The following is a 21,622-nucleotide window of genomic DNA, read 5'->3' on the forward strand; positions in this document are numbered from 1 at the left end:
CCTGGTAGATGATCCCTCTCCCAAGGCCGGACCTGCCCTAAAAGCTGCAGGTGCCAACACAGACTTTTGGATATACACACTGCCTGGAACTTAATATGAAGTAGGTAATACTTGGAGAAGAAGTAGTTTTTCTGTAACAGACCACATCTTTCCATCTGCAAATTGGTGGATGGGTCTAGTGCTCCCTCTTTAGCCTGGCATTGGACCCTCTTCAAAATCTGGCATCAAGGAGTTCCACAACTCTCTTCCCAGGGTCCTCTCATTCTAATGCAAAGGTTACAGCGGGAAAGCCTTCCTCTTCCCCATTTCCCTCCCCCAAGATAGGTGGGTGGCACCTTTTCCGCCCCCTCCCGCCCCTCCCCCCCACCCCCCAGGCATCGAAGCAATTGGCCACATTATTGATCCAGTAGATCATTTATTCCATGGAATTCGATTAGACTGGCTCATGCAACCATTGTCTCCGGTAGACTGTGTGGAAGTCAAGGCCAGAGACCATTCACTAGGATGCAGCCAAGAGCCTGGCCAACAGCAGGGGCTCAGCGAGCACTTGTTCAGTTGTCTTTACCACCATCACTTACACCACCCCTCCAAAACCCCACAGAATGATTGCTGTCTGTGTGTTGGGGAAGGGTGTGGCAGGAGGAAGTTGGCTTACCATGTCTGAGAATATTATGAAAGATCCTCAGTTCATGTCACTATGTATGTTAGGGGTGGTAATTTTTTTGTTGTTTTTTTTACCAGAATGAATAACAGATAAGAAAGTAGCTAACTGCAAAGATGCAAGATTTCTTGGCAGCGTGAGGGGCTTCCTTTTATCAACAGAGAGGAAGATTTCCACGGGGGCGTTACCCTTGAAAGCCTTCATAGAAATAGTTCAAGTTTTCATGTTAGATTAGGAAAGTGGAAGTGAGATAAATCAATAATGAAAAAGGAGGACCACTTGCAGGTTTGAGTGACCCCCCCCTGCCCCGGGAGAAACCCTGAACCCAGATAGAAGCCAGGGAAGCCCGTCGGGCAGGAAAGAGAGAACAACGTTGAGGGTAGAGATGGAAGAGCGGGAGCTGCGGAAAGTCGAGCCCGTCCGTCATGATGACCAGAGCTGTTCTTTAGCTGGGCAGCCAGGCCCCCCGGTGGATGGCAGGGCCCCCAGAGCATCCTCACTGACCCTCAGGCCTGAGGTCCAGGTCTGGTGGGTGGGTGTCCCTTTCCTCCCACCCACTCCTGGGTGCCTGTGTGCTGGGTGGAAGACTACCGTCCCATAGAAGAGAACATTTTTTGAGCAATAGTTTATAATCTGCTCATATTTGTTAGAACTTCCCTCTTCATATGGGGCTGGGGGACGGGAATGCACTAGGAGCCACGAGCTCTGGAATTCAGTTTCAAGTTTGACTCCAACGTACTGTGTGACTTCTGGGACAAGTCACTTAAACCCGCTCCCCATCAACAAAATGGGGAAATCACCAACCCACCCCAAATTGGTGAGTTTGATAATAGTGAGCGTCAGAAATAGGGGAAATACGGTACTGCTTGTATTAACAGTGAGAAGATGGCGTGATGGGAATTTCTCTCAGCTGTAAGACCCTAGACTGTGCTAGCCTGCATGGATGGTGCCCGAGAGTCAGGGGAAGGAGAGAGAAGTGTTTTCTGCTAAACACTGACTCAGGGCAGTGGTTTTCCAGAAGCAGGCTGCTGACGGAATCATCCTGAGGATGAAAAATATACCCGAAGGGTGCCGCCCACCTATCTTGGGGGAGGGAAACGGGGAAGAGGACAGCTTCCCATTGTAACCCTTGCCTTAGAATGAGAGAATGCTGGGAAGAGAGCAGTGGAGCTCCTTGGTGCCAGGGCCCCGCCCTGACTTACTGAGATGGGGGCAGGGCCTGAGTGGTTTTAGAACCACGGACTCGGGTAAGGACCCACAGTGAAGAGAATGGACCTAAAAAACTGAAAAAGCACAGATGCCCCGCCTCAGTAGTAAAGTAAGTATTGAGACTTCATACTGAATAACAGACTGATTCACTATGGGATCTGCTGGAGAGAAGAACGCAGCCGTGTGGGCAGCTGAGGGTCAAGGTCATGTTGATTGCAGGTACACTCAACCAGAGCAGCTCTACGGGCATCACACTTGACAGAAAACTTTGCCTCCTGAGTTAGGTGACTCATTGGAAAATGAAGCTCTCCTGTCGAGCACTTAAAAAAAAAGCGCCCCTTTTCTACTCCCTTAATGGCAAAAAGTAGACAAGAGGGTGATTAAATCCCCATTAGCAACCCAGGGGTCCAGCTGCTAAGAAACCTCAGAAAAGGAAAGGCACACAAACTAGCCCTTCTCCCTGCGGTGAGTGGGTGAGTGGCCCAAACTCAGAAGGAAGACGGACTCGCTGTGATGGCTGCTCATCTGAAGCCCTGTTGGCCACCGAGTTGTAAATCTGACAACACCTGAAGGATGCTCCGTTTTCTACAGCTAGAGCTTCTTTTTGTTCTGAAGATGCTTGCACTACAAATCAACAGTGCTTCCAGAGTAGGACTTCCTGGAGTCAACACCAGAAAGGCAACGGGAAAAAGAGGAAAATGCACAGTCCTATGTGGGTTTAACACTAAAAAACTTTAAAAATAAAGAAGTTGGTAGGTCGTTTATAGGAAAGTAGAGCATAAAGGAACAAACTAAATGACACCACGAAGAAGCCGACAGACAAGTCTAGAAAGTGGGACATTCTGTACAACAGTGACAACATGCTGAAAGTGACAACAGTGACAACAGCTTCAACATGACAAGTCAATGGTAGGAAAAAAACCAAGGAGGGGCCTGTTTTAGATGAAAGGAAACTGAAAAGAGATATCTAATGACCAATGATAATGCATGGACCTCGTCTGAATCCTGATTTGAACAATTGTATAACTCACTTTTGAGACCACCAGATCACTTGCTAATGGAATGGATTCATAACAAAGGCATATTCATTTTATTAGAAGTGATAATACTTGGCATTGTTGTGTCCCTATCATAAGATGTCCCTATTCTTTAAGAGAGGCACATCACAGTCTACAGGGAGAGACTCCCACATCTGGGTTTTATTTCATCAAAGGAAAAACAAAGACAAGAAAACAGATGAAACAAAGGTGGCAAAATCTTGCTAATTATTAAATGGAGGTGATGGGTCTATGGGAGTTCCTTATAATATTCTTCCATGTTTGTGTATGTTTGAGATCCTGTCACAGTAAATATTTAAGTATGTAGGCAAGTCTCAGGACGAGAAGGTTCTGGAGCATCAATAAATTAACATAAGTGGGGAGGGTTGAGAGAGAGTGGCCCAATATCTTTGCAAGGAAAATAAAAACAGTGTGTGATGTCACACTTCAAGGAGCTAGGCGGAGATGGCACGCCACTCTCTATAAAAAGGAGGAAGAATACCTTTCATCTTGATGGAGAACTCCCCCAGCTGCTTCTCCAGCTCTGCTTCAATGGTGCACATGTTCTAAGAAGAGCACAGGAGACCAGCGTTAGGGCTACATTTCTTTCAAAGCACAGGATGTTCTCACAGCAGTGGACAACCACTGCTCAAATGGGAGGCATTTACCTGTTTGCAATGAGTTACACGTTATGTAGCAAATCGTCACAAAATGTTTAACCTAAGCCTAAGCAAGCCTTCTAGTGTACCGGAAATTTAGAGCATAGAAGACCAAGTTAAGTTATATCATAAACAGTCAGATAAATCCGGAATGTGGGAGATTCTAAAAGAACTGGCCTGGATTCTATAAAAAGGCAGTAGAATTATGGGAAAAAAAATTCTAGATAAAAGAGATTAAAGTGACATAACAACCAAATGCAATGTGTTAACTTTGATTCCATCCTGATTTGAAAGTAAATAAACTAAAAGTTATAAAAGACATCATTGGGCCAAATAAGGGAAATTTGAAAATGCACAGGATATTAGATAATTCTATAGGAGGACTGGTAATTTTATTAGATGTGATAATGGTGTGTGGTTACGCAAGGGATACACATGTTACATAGGTTATCATTAAAGGATCTGTGCTAAAATATTTATGGGGTGAAATGGCATGTTATCTACCATTTACTATCAAGTGACTGAGTAAAAAAGGAAAAAAAATCGAGCATATGCAAGAGAAGAAAAGCAAATATGGCAAAACATTACCAATTGGTAAGTCTAAATAAAGGTATATGATGTTCAACATACTAGGCTTGACTTTTCTGAAGGGCTGAAATTTTTCTTAATAAGAATTTGGGGCAAAAAGAGCTCAGGAGCTCAGCTGTACTCAAAGTGAACGAGGCAGAGTTCCTGCTGCCATGCCCTGAGGCCCTCAAAATGATTCTCGGGTTTGACAGGCGTCCTCTCCTCACTCTAATGTTGAGGAACAGTAAAGGCAGAGGAGCCACATCACCTATGCCTGTGGTTAGATATCCAACCACCCGCACCCTACCTCCTCCGTGTCTGAGGACCTAAACAGAGCAATCGCAGTCAGAAATCAAGAGCAAAAGTGCTGTGGCCCTTCTGCAGCATGGCCAGTTTAAGCTTTCGATGCCACCTCTGGTGTTCTAACCAGAAGTCCCCGTCCCATCCCCCTGCACACACACACAAACACATACACACACACACACACACCCCCCTGCCCCCCAGGTCAGCATCTGCAAGCTTCTTCCTCCATCTCGGCTAAGGGCTCGGACGCATGGCCTGGGCAGCTCAGTGAGCACAGACAGGGGGGCTGCTTCCCTTTGGATTTTGTTTGCAAAGGACTTCAGAATTGATTTGCAAGCTAGAGGTTCTGACTCTTAAATGTTGGTACCTCAAGTAGCTTAGCAAAGCTGGGGAAAGCTCCTGAGGTTGAGTTCTGTGCAGCTGGAAAGTTTTGAAAACAAAGTCTCAGTTTTGTAAACCAATTTTCTTCCTCAGAGCACTGGGTGTCTCTGGGAAGGAATGCATTACTGTTTCTAGAAATATATCAACGATGTTATCATGCATGTCAGGACTGCGACCAGTGTCTTTGAAAAACTTGGGGGGCAGCTAGTTTAACAGCTGAGGACATCCATGGTCAGAATTGCCTTCTGTCTCACCCAGGCAGCCATTGATGAACATTGCTGCCCTTGCAAAGGCACCCAGAACCATCTATTCCTAAACCCTCTTTGTGATAAAATCCTGGTTTTTGTGGTTATGTGAAGATACAAATCCACTTGATGTCAAGTGAGGTAGGAAGCTACAGAAGTCCTGGACTTCTTTCTTCTCTTGCTGAAATTACACTCTACATCTTTGAATTTGTGAGGAAATATGATGCCATGTCTTGGCGCTTGACCACCAGGGGGTATTTCTGAAACAACCTACAAAAGTTCTGGGACAGGCACAGGCTGCCACTCAGTCCTCCTACGTGTGTACTCTGAACGGCCTCTGTCATTGGCAACTGCTCTTTCGATTTCACAGATGTGTGGAAATGAGGTCTCATGAACTAGGGCTGCTTCGAAGCCAGAGATTCTTAACCCGTGCTCCATCAACTTGGATGGGGAAAAAAGAAAGTCACATCGCTATTTCCACTAACCTCTAACTGATATCTAATACGTCCATACATCATGAACGTAGAAAACACCTCACAGCCGTATGACTAGTACCTGTGACTTAGACCTGATAAAAGTCACGTCTATGTTCATGTCACATCAATTGTTGCAGGTACCTTGAGAAATCATTTCTATTTTTCATTACTTTCAAATTGCAATCGTTATTGGAGCCACTGCTAAATCCTGTAGTTTGACGAGTTAATAAAGCAGCAGTCTTGTACTATATCACACATTTGATTTTAAAAATATTTTGATCACTGTACTGACAATATTGAAATAACTATATTTCAATATAATTTGTTTCCTTTATATTCCTATGGGTTTCATTTTATGCATTCAAAAAGCATTCTCCCAAATGGAGAGAAAGAAGAAGCCCTGTTTTAGACCATGAAAAAAGACAAATTTGGTTCAGACAAGAGGCGGGGCTGGAGGGTTACACAAGAAGCAATGCTGCGGCAAGTCATCCAAGACATCCCTCCCATCCCAGGGCTGAGACCGGATGCTCAGCTCTGGGAATTGTCCAGCAGACCCTCATCAGGCCGATGACTTCATTCATGAAATTGGATCTCTGAACACAGACACATGGGAGAGTGAGAAGTGCTGCTTTAATAATTCAGTCATTTCATCAAAGGCACTGGTTTCGGGTGACCCCCGGAGGAGTGAAGACCTCCCTGTGTCATATGTTTGGGCCCCAGAGACAGTCAGAAAGCAGGAAAGCATGCTTCTGTTCATGGTTCTTTATCTTGCCTCCTTTAAGATAGAAGGGAAATTTCTTACAATAAAATTATCGTAGGCAGGAGGTGGGTGAACCCAATATCCAGGGCAGCCATCTTAACCACAAGGTCTGTTCAATTTGCAGGGATAAAGCTAGACTAGATTGTACGCTAGAGAATTTGTAAGTGCACTTCAATGACCAATACCAGGACATTTATGACATTCATTTGCTGAAATTTTTAACATGCATTCGTAGTCTATTTGTGCAGAGACTATACACATAAAGAAGTATAAGATTTGGTCACTGAATGGCTTCACAGTGTCTAAAATCTTGTGGATTTACACGTCCATGAACAAACCTATTACCAGGCACTAGGAGGTGAGTGCCTGACCGGTGATGCTCACAACAGAACGTCACATGCTCTGGAGTCCACAGAAGGCTCTAAACAAAAATACAACCAACAAAACCACCCGAGAGCCATTTTAAACAGCTCCACCGATGGCCTCAAGGAAACGCAAGACAGGCAAATAGTAAAACGTCTCTCTCTAAAGAGTAGAATGAGGTTGAGGGTGCCATTCCCCTGGTTCTTAGCAGGTATCGACAATTCAGATTGGGCCAGGTGGAGTTCAGCAGCCGAGCAGGTTGGCACATACCTCTGTGTACTCTTTGTAGCCCCGGTTGATCTCTGACAGGCTCTCCCGGGCAGCTTTGCTGGCAGGGGACGTTGCGAAGGCTTGCTTCATTTTGCTGGCACCATCTTGGAGGCGTCTTTGGATACAATAAGCTTCATAGAGTTCATCTACCTGCCGGAATCAAAACAGAAACACGAGGGACATGAATATTTGTCACACTTGAAGGAAGTGACATTGGCCATTGTTAAGTGCTTGAGATACTTTATGTTTCTGACCTCAAAAGGAGAATCTTGTAGAAGTGCCATCCTTTTAGACAGATCCATCATTTTTGTTTTAGCCACATGATCCATTTTCTATTTCAAACCGGGTTTTACTCTGAGCTCTCTTTTCAAATGACACAAAATGAAAATGAACTTAACGTTGGTGGACTGCGTGAGACAAGGTTTAGATAATGAAGACAGGAGTCTTTTATATAAGGAACGAACACTGGAAGAGTGTATGCAGTTTCAAACCAATGTGAAGACGTTGCATTACGCTGGGCTATTATCACTTTATTTTAAGAGAGCGTCACAAGGTGATACTCACGCATCCAGATTTAGATTTTTTAAAAAAAAGAACTCAAGGCTATTTATCGAAAATGATTTTTGTAAAGATGTGGCCCAACAAAAGAGAGAAAACAAAGGTAAGTTATTCTTAAAATTAGGGTGAAGCATGACTGTTAAAACTTATCAGACTGAACATAAGAACTGTGACATTTTTGGCATGTAATTTATACCACAATTAAAAAAAGTAAACGGGAGGAATGGAAATGAACATTTCTCTGCAATACCTCTATACTTAGGCTTTCAAATAATAATATACCCATTGCAAATGGCTATTGATCATATTCATTATATAAGCCTGACAATCACTTAATACTTCTAAGGCAGTGATTCTCAACCAATCCAAGGTGATTTTGATATTCAGGGGACATTTGGCAACATCTGGAGACATTTTTCAGTGTCACAGCTGGGAGGTGTTACTAGCATCTAGTTGGTAGAGGCCACGGATGCTGCTAAACATCCTATAACACAGAGGACAGCCCCCTACAACAAAGAATTATCCCCAAATATCAACAGTGCCTAGGCTGAGAAAACATACAGCTATTCCTGACGATACTTATCTCTATAGTCTCTCGTCCTATCTTCAATTATCAACACACCAACCACAGTTAACTACAGGAATTATCAGGTAGATTAAGAAGAAGGATATCACCAGACATTATGTTTTCTGGGAGGCAGTTATCTACCTAGGACTACTTGAATTTTTCATTTCAGTACAAACTTTGTTCCCTCAAAAAGGAGGCTACATTTGTAGAACCAGAAGAAGGTAGAGGTAAATATGATGGATTTCAGGGTTTAACATTCCCCTTTTGTTCTGAAGGCAAACTTTTGGCTGATCACTAAAAAGCATTACTATTACCTGTTAACAGTACAATTTTCCATAGTTGCTTTCTCTATACAGATGTCAATGATACTTAACTTAGCATATGAATGTTAGTTAAGAGACTGAAAATGATTCCCTTGGTTAAAGGATTCTTTGTTGCTCTTCAACAATTCACTCCACTTCACTGAGAGGAATCGTCAAAACTCTGGAAGAAACAGTCTTTCCTCTTTGGGGTTGGTGGGTTTGTCTCTGAATAAGAGGGAGGTATAAGACCCAAGGGGTTGTGGCATATCTGCTGATAAGATCCTTTGGTTGGGTGACTGGCATAGAGGGTGGTTTCCATACATTAAAACTAAGCTAAGACTCACTTGGTGAGCTTGTTAAAATGATGATGCCCAGGCCCCACTTTAAGATGCTGATTCAGTAGGTTAGGGATGGGTGAGGAGTCTGAAATTTTAAGTAAACGGTGCAGATTGTTCTGATGTGGCAGGTCCCCTAGAGACTTAAAAACACAAGAGCTGATACCTCTTCTGATGCAGGCCAGGCTGTTTCACCCATATGGCCTCCTGGGGGACTGTCCCTTCAGCCCTTCCCCCACTGTAGTCCAAAGACTGTAATCCTCTCAATAAGGAAACTGCTAACTGGACCACTGGTATAGCCCTAACGGCTTAGTATACTACTTTGCATTTAAAGAAAAGTTTACCCTTGTTTTCATTTAAATATCAATCTACCCTAGCCAAATGGAGTTAACCGTTAGAATAAAGGATAACTATGTACTCATCTAAGCAGAAACTGGCCCATCTGTAGGCAAGAATTTGTCTTGCCTATAAGTCAGCAGTGGCTCTCATCAAAATAAACTGATTAATCAATTAAATATCATTTGTTAGGATTTGTTAGGGATCCATCCATAAGATGCTGCAGATAGAGGACTACCAACCTTTAATAACCACTAGGATTGTTATATCTTACAATGATGGATACAAGATGGATAAATACTCTCTTACCTAATACTAATTGTTTTCTTGGTATTTTTCCAAATAAACAGAGTAATTTCAAAGCTTGCCCGCCACACAAATATCTTCTAATGGATGTCATTGTTTGTTTATTTATTTATTTATTTAGGCTGCACCGGATCTTAGTTGTGGTATGCAGACTCTTAGTTGTGGCAGGCGAACTCTTAGTTGCAGCCTGCATGCAGGAACTAGTTCCCCGACCAGGGATCAAACCCGGAACCCCTGCACTGGGAGTGAGGAGTCTTACCCACTGGACCAACCAGGGAAGTCCCTGTTTTATTTATTGAGCTGAACAGAAACAGGAGCGACTTCAGATTTGCGAAGGTAATAAATATCTTTCAAAGTGGGAATGGGAATGTACAACGGCAGTAGCATATACATGTGTTTAAATCATCATAGAATTTTAAACTGGAAAGGATTCTTAGGATCATCTAGATTGACTATGTGCACCTCCAGCCTCACTGCATGGAGTGGAAAGCCAAGGGCCACATAGATGTTATAGCCCAGTGAGTACGTGGCAGAGGTGGGACTAACACCTGGGGCTTCTGACCACTAGTAGAGAGAGCTGCTAAAACCTCCAGTCTCTCCACTTGGAACACAGGCTGATGGGTGCAGATAAGAACAGGAATTGCCAATGGTGTGATCCAGCTGCCCTCAAAGGGACATTGTTTCTAGGTTGTACTGATACTGCCTGATAGTGTCCAGAACAGGGTGGGGGGGATAGTCCCACTCCACGTTAGGCTGGTGGGACCATCAGTCAACTATTTGTAGGGTTCAGGGCTGGATGTCAGGGACCCTGACGAACTGGTATACGTAGAGGGGGGCAAAGAGGATGAAAAGGAATCCGGAAACCAAGCCATGTGAAGAAGAGTGGAAGGAACTAAGAGCTTGAGAAAGATTGAGGGAGCTACATGACAGCTGTTGTTAAGTACTTTAAAGGCCTTCATGAAGAAGGCTATGGGGGTACCAAGTTGTATGTGGGACCTGAATGTAAAGTTAGGCAAGTGTGAAGATTTTTGTAGGTCAGTTTGGTTTAATCTTATCTCTAACCAGACTACACCCAGACTGTATCCTCTACCAGGCACTGTGCACGCTGCATAGGAAACACTTAATAAATATCTGTTGAACTGAAGCAGAGTAAACAATGTGCTAGATAATCAGGCTCTCCATTCTTATTTTTTTTCTACAACTTTACTGCCTGTTGGAGGATTTAATTGCTAATCAGCTTAGGAGTCAACTGGATAAGAAATTCTCCATGGACTAGGGGCTATGCTCAGGTCAAAGGTGTATTGATCAGTGACTGAGAACTGAAAAACAGGCAAAGACAAGAGGAACGTCAGTTACCTTACTGATGTGAAACTCCAGGCGTCTCATGTATCTTTCAATTGTTTTAATTTGCTGGAATAAAAGAAGAAATTTGAAAAAGTACAGCCATTTACAGTTTCACTGATTAGACTTGTGTGGCTATCTTCATTATCTCATACTCAAAAGTACCAGAAGATGTTAACTATTTCCCCTTTCCTCCTATCTTTGTTGCTACTTTAAAGATTCTCTAGTATCAACTTAGAAAGTATTTTTTAAAAAAATATTGAATAAATACTCTGAGAGATAAACTTGAGTTAGCTATTGGAATCCTTATGTTTAACATTAAGAGGGGCCAACCAAATGGAATTCACTGGATTTCTGGCAGGACAGTATCATATTGGAGTATACTTAAGTTTCTTCATAATAACATTTTATCAGCTCAAATATGAACTCGTCCCCCATTTTAATGTCTCTGAAATGGGGTGCATTTTACAACTGCAACTGTCTGTGCACGCCCCAAGATAATCATAGTTGGTTATGTGTCATCTCTTCCATTTGAGTTATAAATATTATCATATGCGTTAAATTTAACTACCCTTTAAAATAGCTGCAAACAGATTATACTATGATTCAGTATTTTTTAAACATCTTTATTGGAGTATAATTGCTTTACAATGGTGTGTTAGTTTCTGCTGTATAACAAAGTGAATCAGCTATACATATACATATATCCCCATATCTCCTCCCTCTTGCGTCTCCCTCCCACCCTCCCTCCCTATCACACCCCTTGAGGTGGTCACAAAGCACCGAGCTGATCGCCCTGTGCTATCTGGCTGCTTCCCACTAGCTATCTATTTTACATTTGGTAGTGTATATATGTCCATGCCACTCTCTCACTTCGTCCCAGCTTACCCTTCCCACTCCCCATGTCCTCAAGTCCATTCTCTACATCTGCATCTTTATTTCTGTCCTGCCCCTAGGTTCTTCAGAACCTTTTTTTTTTTTAGATTCCATATATATGTGTTAGCATACGGTATTTGTTTTTCTCTTTCTGACTTACTTCACTCTGTATGACAGACTCTAGGTCCATCCACCTCACTACAGATAACTCAATTTCGTTTCTTTTTATTGCTGAGTAATATTTCATTGTATATATGTGCCACATCTTCTTTATCCATTCATCTGTCGATGGACACTTAGGTTGCTTCCATGTCCTGGCTATTGTAAACAGAGCTGCAATGAACATTGTGGTACATGACTCTTTTTGAATTATGGTTTTCTCAGGGTATATGCCCAGTAGTGGGATTGCTGGGTCATATGGTAGTTCTATTTTTAGTTTTTTAAGGAACCTCCATACTATTCTCCATAGTGGCTGTATCAATTTACATTCTCACCAACAGTGCAAGAGGGTTCCCTTTTCTCCACACCCTCTCCAGCATTTAATGTTTGTAGATCTTTTGATGATGGCCATTCTGACTGGTGTGAGGTGATACCTCATTGTAGTTTTGATTTGCATTTCTCTAATGATCAGTGATGTTGAGCATCCTTTCATGTGTTTGTTGGCAATCTGTATATCTTCTTTGGAGAAATGTCTATGTAGGTCTTCGGCCCAGTTTTGGAGTGGGTTGTTTGTTTTTTTGATATTGAGCTGCATGAGCTGCTTATAAATTTTGGAGATTAATCCTTTGTCAGTTGCTTCATTTGCAAATATTTCCCCCCATTCTGAGGGTTGTCTTTTCGTCTTGTTTATGTTTTCCTTTGCTGTGCAAAAGCTTTTAAGTTTCATTAGGTCTCATTTGTTTATTTTTGTTTTTATTTCCATTTCTCTAGGAGGCGGGTCAAAAAGGATATTGCTGTGATTTACGTCATAGAGTGTTCTGCCTATGTTTTCCTCTAAGAGTTTTATGGTCTCTGGCCTTACATTTAGGTCTTTAATCCACTTTGAGTTTATTTTTGTGTATGGTGTCAGGGAGTGTTCTAATTTCATTCTTTTACATATGGCTGTCCAGGTTTCCCAGCACCACTTATTGAAGAGGTTGTCTTTTCTCCGTTGTATATTCTTGCCTCCTTTATCAAAGATAAGGTGACCATATGTGCATGGGTTTATCTCTGGGCTTTCTATCCTGTTCCATTGATCTATATTTCTGTTTTTGTGCCAGTACCATACTGTCTTGATTACTGTAGCTTTGTGGTATAGTCTGAAGTCCAGGAGCCTGATTCCTCCAGCTCCGTTTTTCTTTCTCAAGATTGCTTTGGCTATTCGGGGTCTTTTGTGTTTCCATACAAATTGTGAAATTTTTTGTTCTAGTTCTGTGAAAAATGCCATTGGTAGTTTGATAGGGATTGCATTGAATATGATTCAGTATTAAAGGTCTCGTATACACAGAAAGGTGTGGAAAGAGACAGCATCACATATAACTTAAAAAAATATATCTACATTTAAAATAGGCCTAAGAGAGTTTTGTCACTAAGTATAAAATACATATTTTAAGTGAAAAGAAAGAACTGTGTCACAGTGTAGCTGTAATCACTGTTTTTCTTAGTGGCAAATAAGATAATGATGTGTTTTCCAATCAAAGAGGTCTTCCATTTGATGAAATATGATAGTTCCCATTTAGAGAGAACACAGGTAAGGACCTTCAAACCCTTGGGAAATTCTTAAACTTAACCAGCACACTGAGAAACCCTGCAACCAGGTGATTTTTTTTACAAAAGTGACCTTAAACACATTATTGGGTCTGTAGATCATAGTACTTATTCATCATCCTCATTAGATAAAAGCACGAACTTTTCTAGGATTAGAAAAATCATCATTTCTCTAGGATCTTACTGTACCTAAGCAAGGATCACTGACTTCTCCTCAAGGATGAAGGATTTTATTTCCCAGTAACTCCCCAACACAGAACAATAACTTACCTTGTCTAGGTCATACAGCACCCCCTAAAATTAAAAAAAAAGGAGTATCTGGATTAAAACACATCTTCCTCAAAACTGTTACTGATATGAATCGAAGGATTTTGTCTGCATTTCTGCATCGTCAGTGAAATAATGATTAGCCCCATAACGTCTGTTGGACTTTTTGATATTTGCTTTAAAAGAGTAAATCTGGGTTATTTTAAATAATAGTAAGAATACTTTTAAGAGCTAATATTTATCTATACTCTGTGTCTCCAGAATTCTACCCAGTCCTTTCTGCCTTCTGGGAGCCTTAAGATGTTCACTCGCTTTGGGCTCTCCTCTCTTACATAGTGAGGGACACATAAATTCACGTCCACTTAAATTTTTTTTAAATGTTGTTAACATAAAAAGTAGCAGTGATTATATGTGTTAAAATAAGACTTGCCTTCCTGTTTAAACACATAAAAATTGGCATTTAAGAAGAGCCCTTGAGAGTGGTGAAAGCTTTTCACAAATTGTTTTTAAAGCAAGTTTATTCCTGTGTGCTCACAATATCACAGTATAATCAGTACACTAAGCCCACATTCCCCATCAGGAGGGTTTTTATGGAACATGAGGTCCTGCTGGAAGCTCCTCCATCCATACGCCATTGTTCTCCAAGGAGGAACATTTGTTGCCATTGAGGACTGCCAGGGACATTCAAAAGCTCTGAAGGCCACTCCACAGAGAGTTCCACATAAATGGGAGCAATTTATCTTCTAATATTATTAGAATATAAAACTTTTAACTTCTATGAAGGCTTTAACCTCTAAGCCTTTGAAAAGGATAACATCTTTTAAAAAAGAAGATAACAGCTATTCATGTATATGTGTACCTCATATATGTAGACTTTTCCTGGGCTTTCTGATGCCTTGAAACTTTAAGGCATAATATCATTTAGAACTTAACAAGATCATTTAAAATCATTAGAAACACCTCTTCAAGCAGACAAATCCTCACAATTCATTAGAGTAAAGGAAACTTGCAAGCATCTCCAACAATACAGTGTGTAGTTGAACTGGCTCAAGGACTCCTCTGATTTCTTCTACCAATGACCTCTTGAGCCTCCTTTTCCTCTCAGGTATCACTGACCTATTACAATTTTTAAAAATTGGAGATAAAGGAAAGTTCTGGGTTCCAAATGCTGTACTAACAATATGGTAGGAAAACCCCAACTTTTCATTTCCTTATATTACTTGGGAAGAGGAGTATAGGGAGTCGGTTTTTTTAAAGTATTTTTTCCTGATTACAAAGTTTGTCTGCAAAAACATGCTTGGAAAATACTGGAACATATTAAGCATTAAGCATCAAAATAAACATCAGGAAGCACATGGCACTTTGCCCCTTGGATCTGCTTTTCTTGAACTTCCTTCCTCATCCCCATGTCTATCCAGTAAGAGAAGTTAGCCAAAACAAACAAACAAACAAACAAACAAAAAAACCCACTGTGTTAACACCCTAAGGATTAGATGGTACCTACCAGGCGAGAGTTTCTTCTCATATCTTTTAACTGAGCTGTCAACTTGTCCAGCTCTGTCTGGTGAACCTCCAGATACTCACTGCAAAGATAAGAGAGACGTGATCGTGAACTCTGTGACTGTCAAGTAGAATCTGATGCTGATGCTGACCTTTCCCTTCTAAAGGGGGGGCATTAAGAACCTGAACCTTGCTCTGTGGAGCACAGAGCTGGCAGGGAAGAGGCTCTGCATTTTCCTAAACTCTCCACATTTTGAAAGCTCTAGCAGTTGAATCTGATACTATCCAGATAGTCAAAAAGGAGAATCCCTATGAGGCTGGCATCGCAGGAAAGAAAAACCAGTGTGGAGGGAATGGCAAGAACCATGGAGTCAGTCCTGGATCTGGGCTCACAGAATTCTATCTAGTTCCGTAGGACACTGACAGTATGCATCTCACCACATACTAGGGAAGTTTTATTCTGGACATATCATTGCTATAATATACTCAGGAAGGTTTTAGAACACTTCTTCAGCAATCTCTAAAACAGATATGCCTGTCTACCAGTGTTTAAGTAAAATACAATATTACACAGAGTTAAATATAAACATATTACTATTTCAGGTCTCCTTCAATGTTTGGTTATGATATGGAAACCCGATCAAGTTCATATCTTTGGGACTCATTTAAGGCTTCCTCAATTATGGTGCAATAATAAAACACCTACCACAGAAACAGACATTCTAAAATTATCTCATAAGACTAGATTTTCTGACCCTCCTGAGCATTTTAGAAAGGAAAAAGGTTTCAGTGCATTATTAGGTTTGATGTTCTTACTCAAGTCCATTTTTCAAAGCCCTGTAGACCTCTTCCACCCTTTTAGGCTGAGGCTCTTTGGGAGGGCTGCTGTTTTTGTGTCCTAAATTGTGCATTTTCTTCAGTTTGGCCTGAGGCTTCTTGAGAACAGAGGGATTTTCAATGAAGGAGTTACATCTATGGAAAGAGAAAAGAAAAGCCGAAATTGTTTGAGTCTTGGGCATCCAAAACGATCTGACCAAAGAAATGCCTTTTAATCATCTTGTGTTTGTGTTAGTGTCTTTTGGGGAAGGTAATGTTCCCTTGTATATTAATAGATCTGAGCCATCCTTCATTTAGTTTTGTGGTATTAGAGTTAACTGCTCAAGTCTGGAAGCTTTGCTGGGCAGTGGCTACCCAGAGTCAAAGCCTGGATTCAGGTAATGTACACTCTGAGTGAAAGCATGTCACATCACTGAAACCTCATGGGAAGCCAAGAACAAACACTTCTAGGTGGAAATAATGAACAGGCAGAAGAATGTAATTCAGCTAAAAAAATATATGCACTATGTGACATCAGGCATAAGCGTCTATTAAATTTGACTGGGATGTGAATAAATAGTTTTTAAATAAAGGGCCATAAGCATGACAAAGGGCTAATGCTGTATACAAACTCATCTTATTTTATTGCACTTCAAAGATATTGTGTTTTTCCGCAAATTGAAGATTTGTGGCAACTCTGTATGTCAGATGATGGTTAGCAATTTTTAGCAATAAAGTATTTAACTAAGGTATGTACAATTTTTTTTTAGACATAATGCTATTGTACACTTAATAGACTAAAGTATAGTGTAAACATAACCTTTATATGCACTGGGAAACCAAAAAATTCGTGTGACTTGCTTTATTATGATATTTGTTTTATTGCAGTGGCCTAGAACCAAACCTGCAGTATCTCTGAGGTATGCCTGTAGTGTTAAAGTAAAGAAAAGCACACATAGCTGGATGAATAGACTTTTTTAAAGTTTACTTATTTATTTATTTATTTTTTGGCTGCGCAGAGAGGCTTGTGGGATCTTAGTTCCCTGATCAGGGATCAAACTGGGGTCCCAGCAGTGAAAGCGCTAAGTCCTAACCACTGGACAGCCAGGGAATTCCCTTAAGCTTTATTTTTATGGAGTAAATTTTGTTTAGGTATAACATGGAACTCAACATCCCTATTAGTGGCAGGGAGGCAGCCTACAGTGGTAAGATGGACACCTGGTAACTTAAACCCAAACTACTGATCTGATTAGGAAGCTCAGAGGCCAGACTACTCACTGACCCAACTGCTGAGTGGAAAGCCATGACCTCCGAGTCTGGTAGGTGTCTGCTGCGCACCTTCCAGGTTAATTCTTACTTTCCTCTGCCATTACCGTGTGCACCAAAGGGGACAATACAGGTCAAAGCACATAAGACCCCTAAGAATGTAAGATCTTTATCATGTCAGAAAAACTGAGGATGAACTTTATTCCATGTTACCTATTTCACTACCTGTGTTCTCTTTCTTGAATTCCTCTAAGTCCTATTTTAGATGAGGGGAGATACTAGGGAAACTGAAGACTAACATTCCCAAGCTTGTGTCTGAAAGACATCTGCTCCCCAGAGTCAGTCTGCAGAGTCAGTCTTTATCGATTACGTAACTTCATACCAAAAATAATCTCCCAAATCTGGATACAACGGAATGTGCTTCAAAAAGGGGTGCGGGGTGATTTCAAACTCTATTACAAAGCTATAGTAATTAAAACAGTATGGTATTGGCATTAAAAACAGACACATAGATCAATGAATAGAGAGCCCAGAAATAAACCCACTCATATATGGTCAGTTAATTTACGACAAAGGAGCCAATAATATGCAATGGGGAGAAGACAGTCTCTTCAATAAATGGTGCTGGAAAAACTGGACAGCTACATGCAAAAGAATAAAACTAGACCCTCTCTTACACCATATAAAAAATTAACTCAAAATGGATTAAAGACTTGAATGTAAGACTTGAAACCATAAAACTCCTAAAAGAAAACATAGGTAGTAAACTCCTTGACACAGGTCTTGGCTATGATTTTTTTGAATATGATACTGAAAGCAAAAGCAACAAAAGCAAAATTATACAAGTAAGACTACATCAAACTAAAAAATAAAAAACTTCTGCAAAGCAAAGTAAACCATCAACAAAATAAAAAGGCAACCTACTAAATGGGAGGAAATATTTGCAAATCATATCTGATAAGGAGTTAATATCCAAAATATATAAAGAACTCATACAACTCAATAACAAAAACCAAACAACCCAGTTAAAAAATGGGCAGAAGATCTGAACAGACACATATCCAAAGAAGACATACAAATGGCCAAAGGGTACGTGAAAAGATGCTCAACAGCATCAATCATCATGGAAGTGCAAATCAAAACCACAATGGGATATCACCTCACCCCTGTTAGAATGGCTATTATCAAAAAGACAAGAAATAACATGTGTTGGCAGGTATGTGGAGAAAAGGGAACCTTTGTGCACTGTTGCTTGGAATGTAAATTGGTGCAGCCCCTATGGAAGACAGTACAGAAGTCCTTCAAAAAATTAAAAATAGAACTACCATATGATCTGGCAATTCCACTTCTGAGTATTTATCCAAAGACAATGAAAACATGAACTCAAAAAGATTTCTGCACCCCCATGTTCATTGTAGCACTATTTACCATAGCCAAGATTTATGGAAACAACCTAAGTGTCCAATGAATGGATGAATAGATAAAGAAATTGTGAGATATATATATATATATATATATATATATGGCTGAATAATATTCCATTGTATATATATATAGGAATATTACTCAGCCATAAAAAAGAATGAAATCTTGCCATTTGTGACAACATGGAAAGAACTCGAGGGCATCATACTTAAGTGAAGTAAGTCAGACAAAGACAAATACTGTACAATCTCTCATACATGGAATCTAAAAGAAAAACAACAAAAAACCAAGCTCATAGATATTGGTGACTGTCAGAGGCAGGGAGTGTGGGCGGGATAGAAGAAATGGGTGAAGGGGGTCAAAAGGTTAAAAAAAAAAGGTAGCAATTCAAATTAGGGGGAAAAAGACTACAATATATGGTGTTACAATGGATATATATAAAAAGCCTTTATTGTTCTGTAAGAAAATATGTAAATATCCACCCCCAAAATAGGCAATGGATGTGAATGCACTGGCTATTCCCAAAATAAATACAAAAGACAAGTAAACTTATGAAAGCACATTTAACCTCGTTAGGGATGACATAAAAGACTGGAAAAGATTTTTAGAAAATGCTCAGGATCAACAGATGTGTGGATAAAGGTAAATCTGTTGTTACTGGTTAGAGGATAAATGCGTTCAAACATTTGGAGGCACTCTGGCAATAGGCATCAAAAGATCTGAAAGAAATGGGGTGGGGGTAGGGAGAGCTATACATATGTATTGCTGGCTTGTCCTAAATCTTCTTTGAAGGAGGAATTCTAAATGATAGAAATTTGGGGAACATTACATCCTTTTCATGAAAGAGATGAAAATAACACAGGTGTGTGTTTTGACAAGGCCACATGCACGCGGACCCTCTTCAGAGCACCAAGGCTCACATCCCTCTCAAGCTGCGTCCCAGGAGAGAACCACACACAACTTGCCTGGATCGCCTCTCCTGAAGGCCACTGAACCCCGCAAAGGACTGGCTCCTGATGATCCCATTGGGCCCTCCAGGCGAGAAGGACTGGGATCCTACCAACATGATTTCTGGGAGTCTGGCTGGTAGTCCTATAAGACAACAGAAAGATTAAGGCAAATTACAGGCAGGTTCAAACAGAAAACACGCTAAGCTTGTCAACGATAATAGGAGGTGACATGAGGAAAGGTGAGTCATGAGGCCATTAAATGCTTGTAAGACTTCTTTCCTATGACATGTTCTTTTTAAGCCAAAGGGTTCAGCTCTCAGGTGAACCTGAAGAAACACATGAAGATGTAAATAAATATAAATTACACACCATTATCAGTTACTTTAGGGTTCCTTCAGGGATTACTTTTTTAAACAAGGTTCAACCATACCTTCAAAATACGGGAAAACTTTGGAATGTTTCCCTCCATTTAGGACAACAATAGCAACAGCAAAAGCACACAAATAGGCCAAGTCAAGTTTCAGATAGGTTCTGCATGACATTCAAAACACAGTCCAGTCTTAGGGTGGAATTCTACACTTAGAAGTCACAAGGCTAAAAACACTAGGTTTCTTGAGAGATGAACTTACTTAAACTTGTTCTCCCTTTTTCTACCCTTAAGTATATTTTGAAAGATAAGATCGTGCCGCTCTTGTGGCAGTGAGAAAAAAGAAGAGCACAGAGAGCCCTCACAGAAGTAGTGATAATCTAGGTTATGATAAGAACACAAGAGAAGAGGCAAGAAAGGTAAAGGGGAAAATACAGCAGAAGGCACACACCCCATTTCAGTTGCTAGCTCACCTTTTATAAAGACTCATCACCACTGACCAAGACACGTTGTCAAAATATAACTTCAGCTGGACAGAAGCCCAAGGTTAGTTCCCCCAAAGGACTGCCCTACAACAGTTAGGTAATTCTATTCCCTTTAGATCAGGAAGAGTCAAAGCACATACCATTGTCTTAGCAGGTAACCTCAGTCCAGAGAGGGGGACGGGCTAGCAGGAGAAAGGGGACACAGCCTCTGTCCAGACTAAAGACTTCCAAAGTGGGCAGACGCTAATAGCATCAATAGTCGCCCTTTAAAAACCCAGCAAACAAGCAAGCAAGCAAGCAAAGCTAAAAAACAGCAGCAAGACACTCTTGTAGTCCATCTAGATGTAATGGAAAAGCCAACTTCACTGGGCCCTACTCAAAGCTATTGGAAGCAGCTCAGCCAAGGGAGGAGGTCTGAGTGAGTTACTTCTCCAGAGAGAGAACAAACAGCCCCCTTCCCCATGAGGCTGCAGGTTTCTAAATCCCCTCCTCCCCACCCACCCCAGAAGAAAGCAGCTCTGAGGAAGCAAGCATGCACTCTTGCAGGGTACAGGCGCTGACTCACTTGGCAAAAGGCTTTGCAATGAGCAACAGGTTGCTCTTTGATCTGGGTAGGACAGGAATCCCACCCAATCCAGCTAGGGATGGGGACAGGGAGGCTTAAGCTTTGGAACATTCTCTAGAATTTTAAAAGTAATGACGTAGAAGTATGCATGTGCAATAAAATTAATATCTAGTGCACGAATGACAGGACAAAATGCAGTGCAAATAAGACTCTTTCTGGTTACTTCCCCCCCACCCCCAAGTTTAAAAAATAACCATGATTCACATAAATCCTTAATGAGGTTCTCTTAAGTGTTCTTTGTTGCTTACTAAGCAGTCTGTCTAGTTCTCATTAAAAACACCTTCTTAGGTTCATAAAGCATGCCTGTGCTATCTTCGTATCACATGCAAACGTAGCAAATATCAAGAAAACGTAATAAATATCAAGAAAAAGATCCAGAAAATTTAATAAATATCAGGAAAACATGTTCTTTCTGTGCTCAATAATTTTATAACCTAAAACCCACCTCAAAGTCTCAATTTGGCAAATTTAATTAGTATTGTATCTCATTTTGTAAATTATTGTTCAACAGGTCTGTTGCATCATGGCGTTCTTTGGTCACAGGGAAAAGACTTAAAGTATCTGAACTATTTTAACTGCGTTATTGTCTTGTACTTCCTAGAGATTATGCTTTTAAACCAAA

The 21,622-nt window shown here is 40.8% G+C and overlaps 1 protein-coding gene across 1 annotated transcript in view; it reads right to left on the bottom strand.

Moving 5' to 3' along the window:
- RIPOR2 (RHO family interacting cell polarization regulator 2) overlaps positions 1-21,622 on the bottom strand; it is an 84,183-nt gene that overhangs the window by 33,752 nt on the left and 28,809 nt on the right. Inside the window, exons 2-8 of the mRNA XM_061194881.1 lie at positions 19,539-19,665; positions 15,883-16,038; positions 15,071-15,149; positions 13,570-13,593; positions 10,693-10,746; positions 6,932-7,081; positions 3,410-3,473 (exon numbers count right to left, since the gene is read on the bottom strand). Coding sequence (XP_061050864.1) covers positions 3,410-3,473; positions 6,932-7,081; positions 10,693-10,746; positions 13,570-13,593; positions 15,071-15,149; positions 15,883-16,038; positions 19,539-19,639 — 628 coding nt within the window. The 5' untranslated portion in view covers positions 19,640-19,665. The remainder of the gene's footprint in view (positions 1-3,409; positions 3,474-6,931; positions 7,082-10,692; positions 10,747-13,569; positions 13,594-15,070; positions 15,150-15,882; positions 16,039-19,538; positions 19,666-21,622) is intronic.

The sequence above is a fragment of the Eubalaena glacialis genome, chromosome 7, assembly GCF_028564815.1.
Source record: "Eubalaena glacialis isolate mEubGla1 chromosome 7, mEubGla1.1.hap2.+ XY, whole genome shotgun sequence".
In the NCBI taxonomy this organism is placed as follows: domain Eukaryota; kingdom Metazoa; phylum Chordata; class Mammalia; order Artiodactyla; family Balaenidae; genus Eubalaena; species Eubalaena glacialis.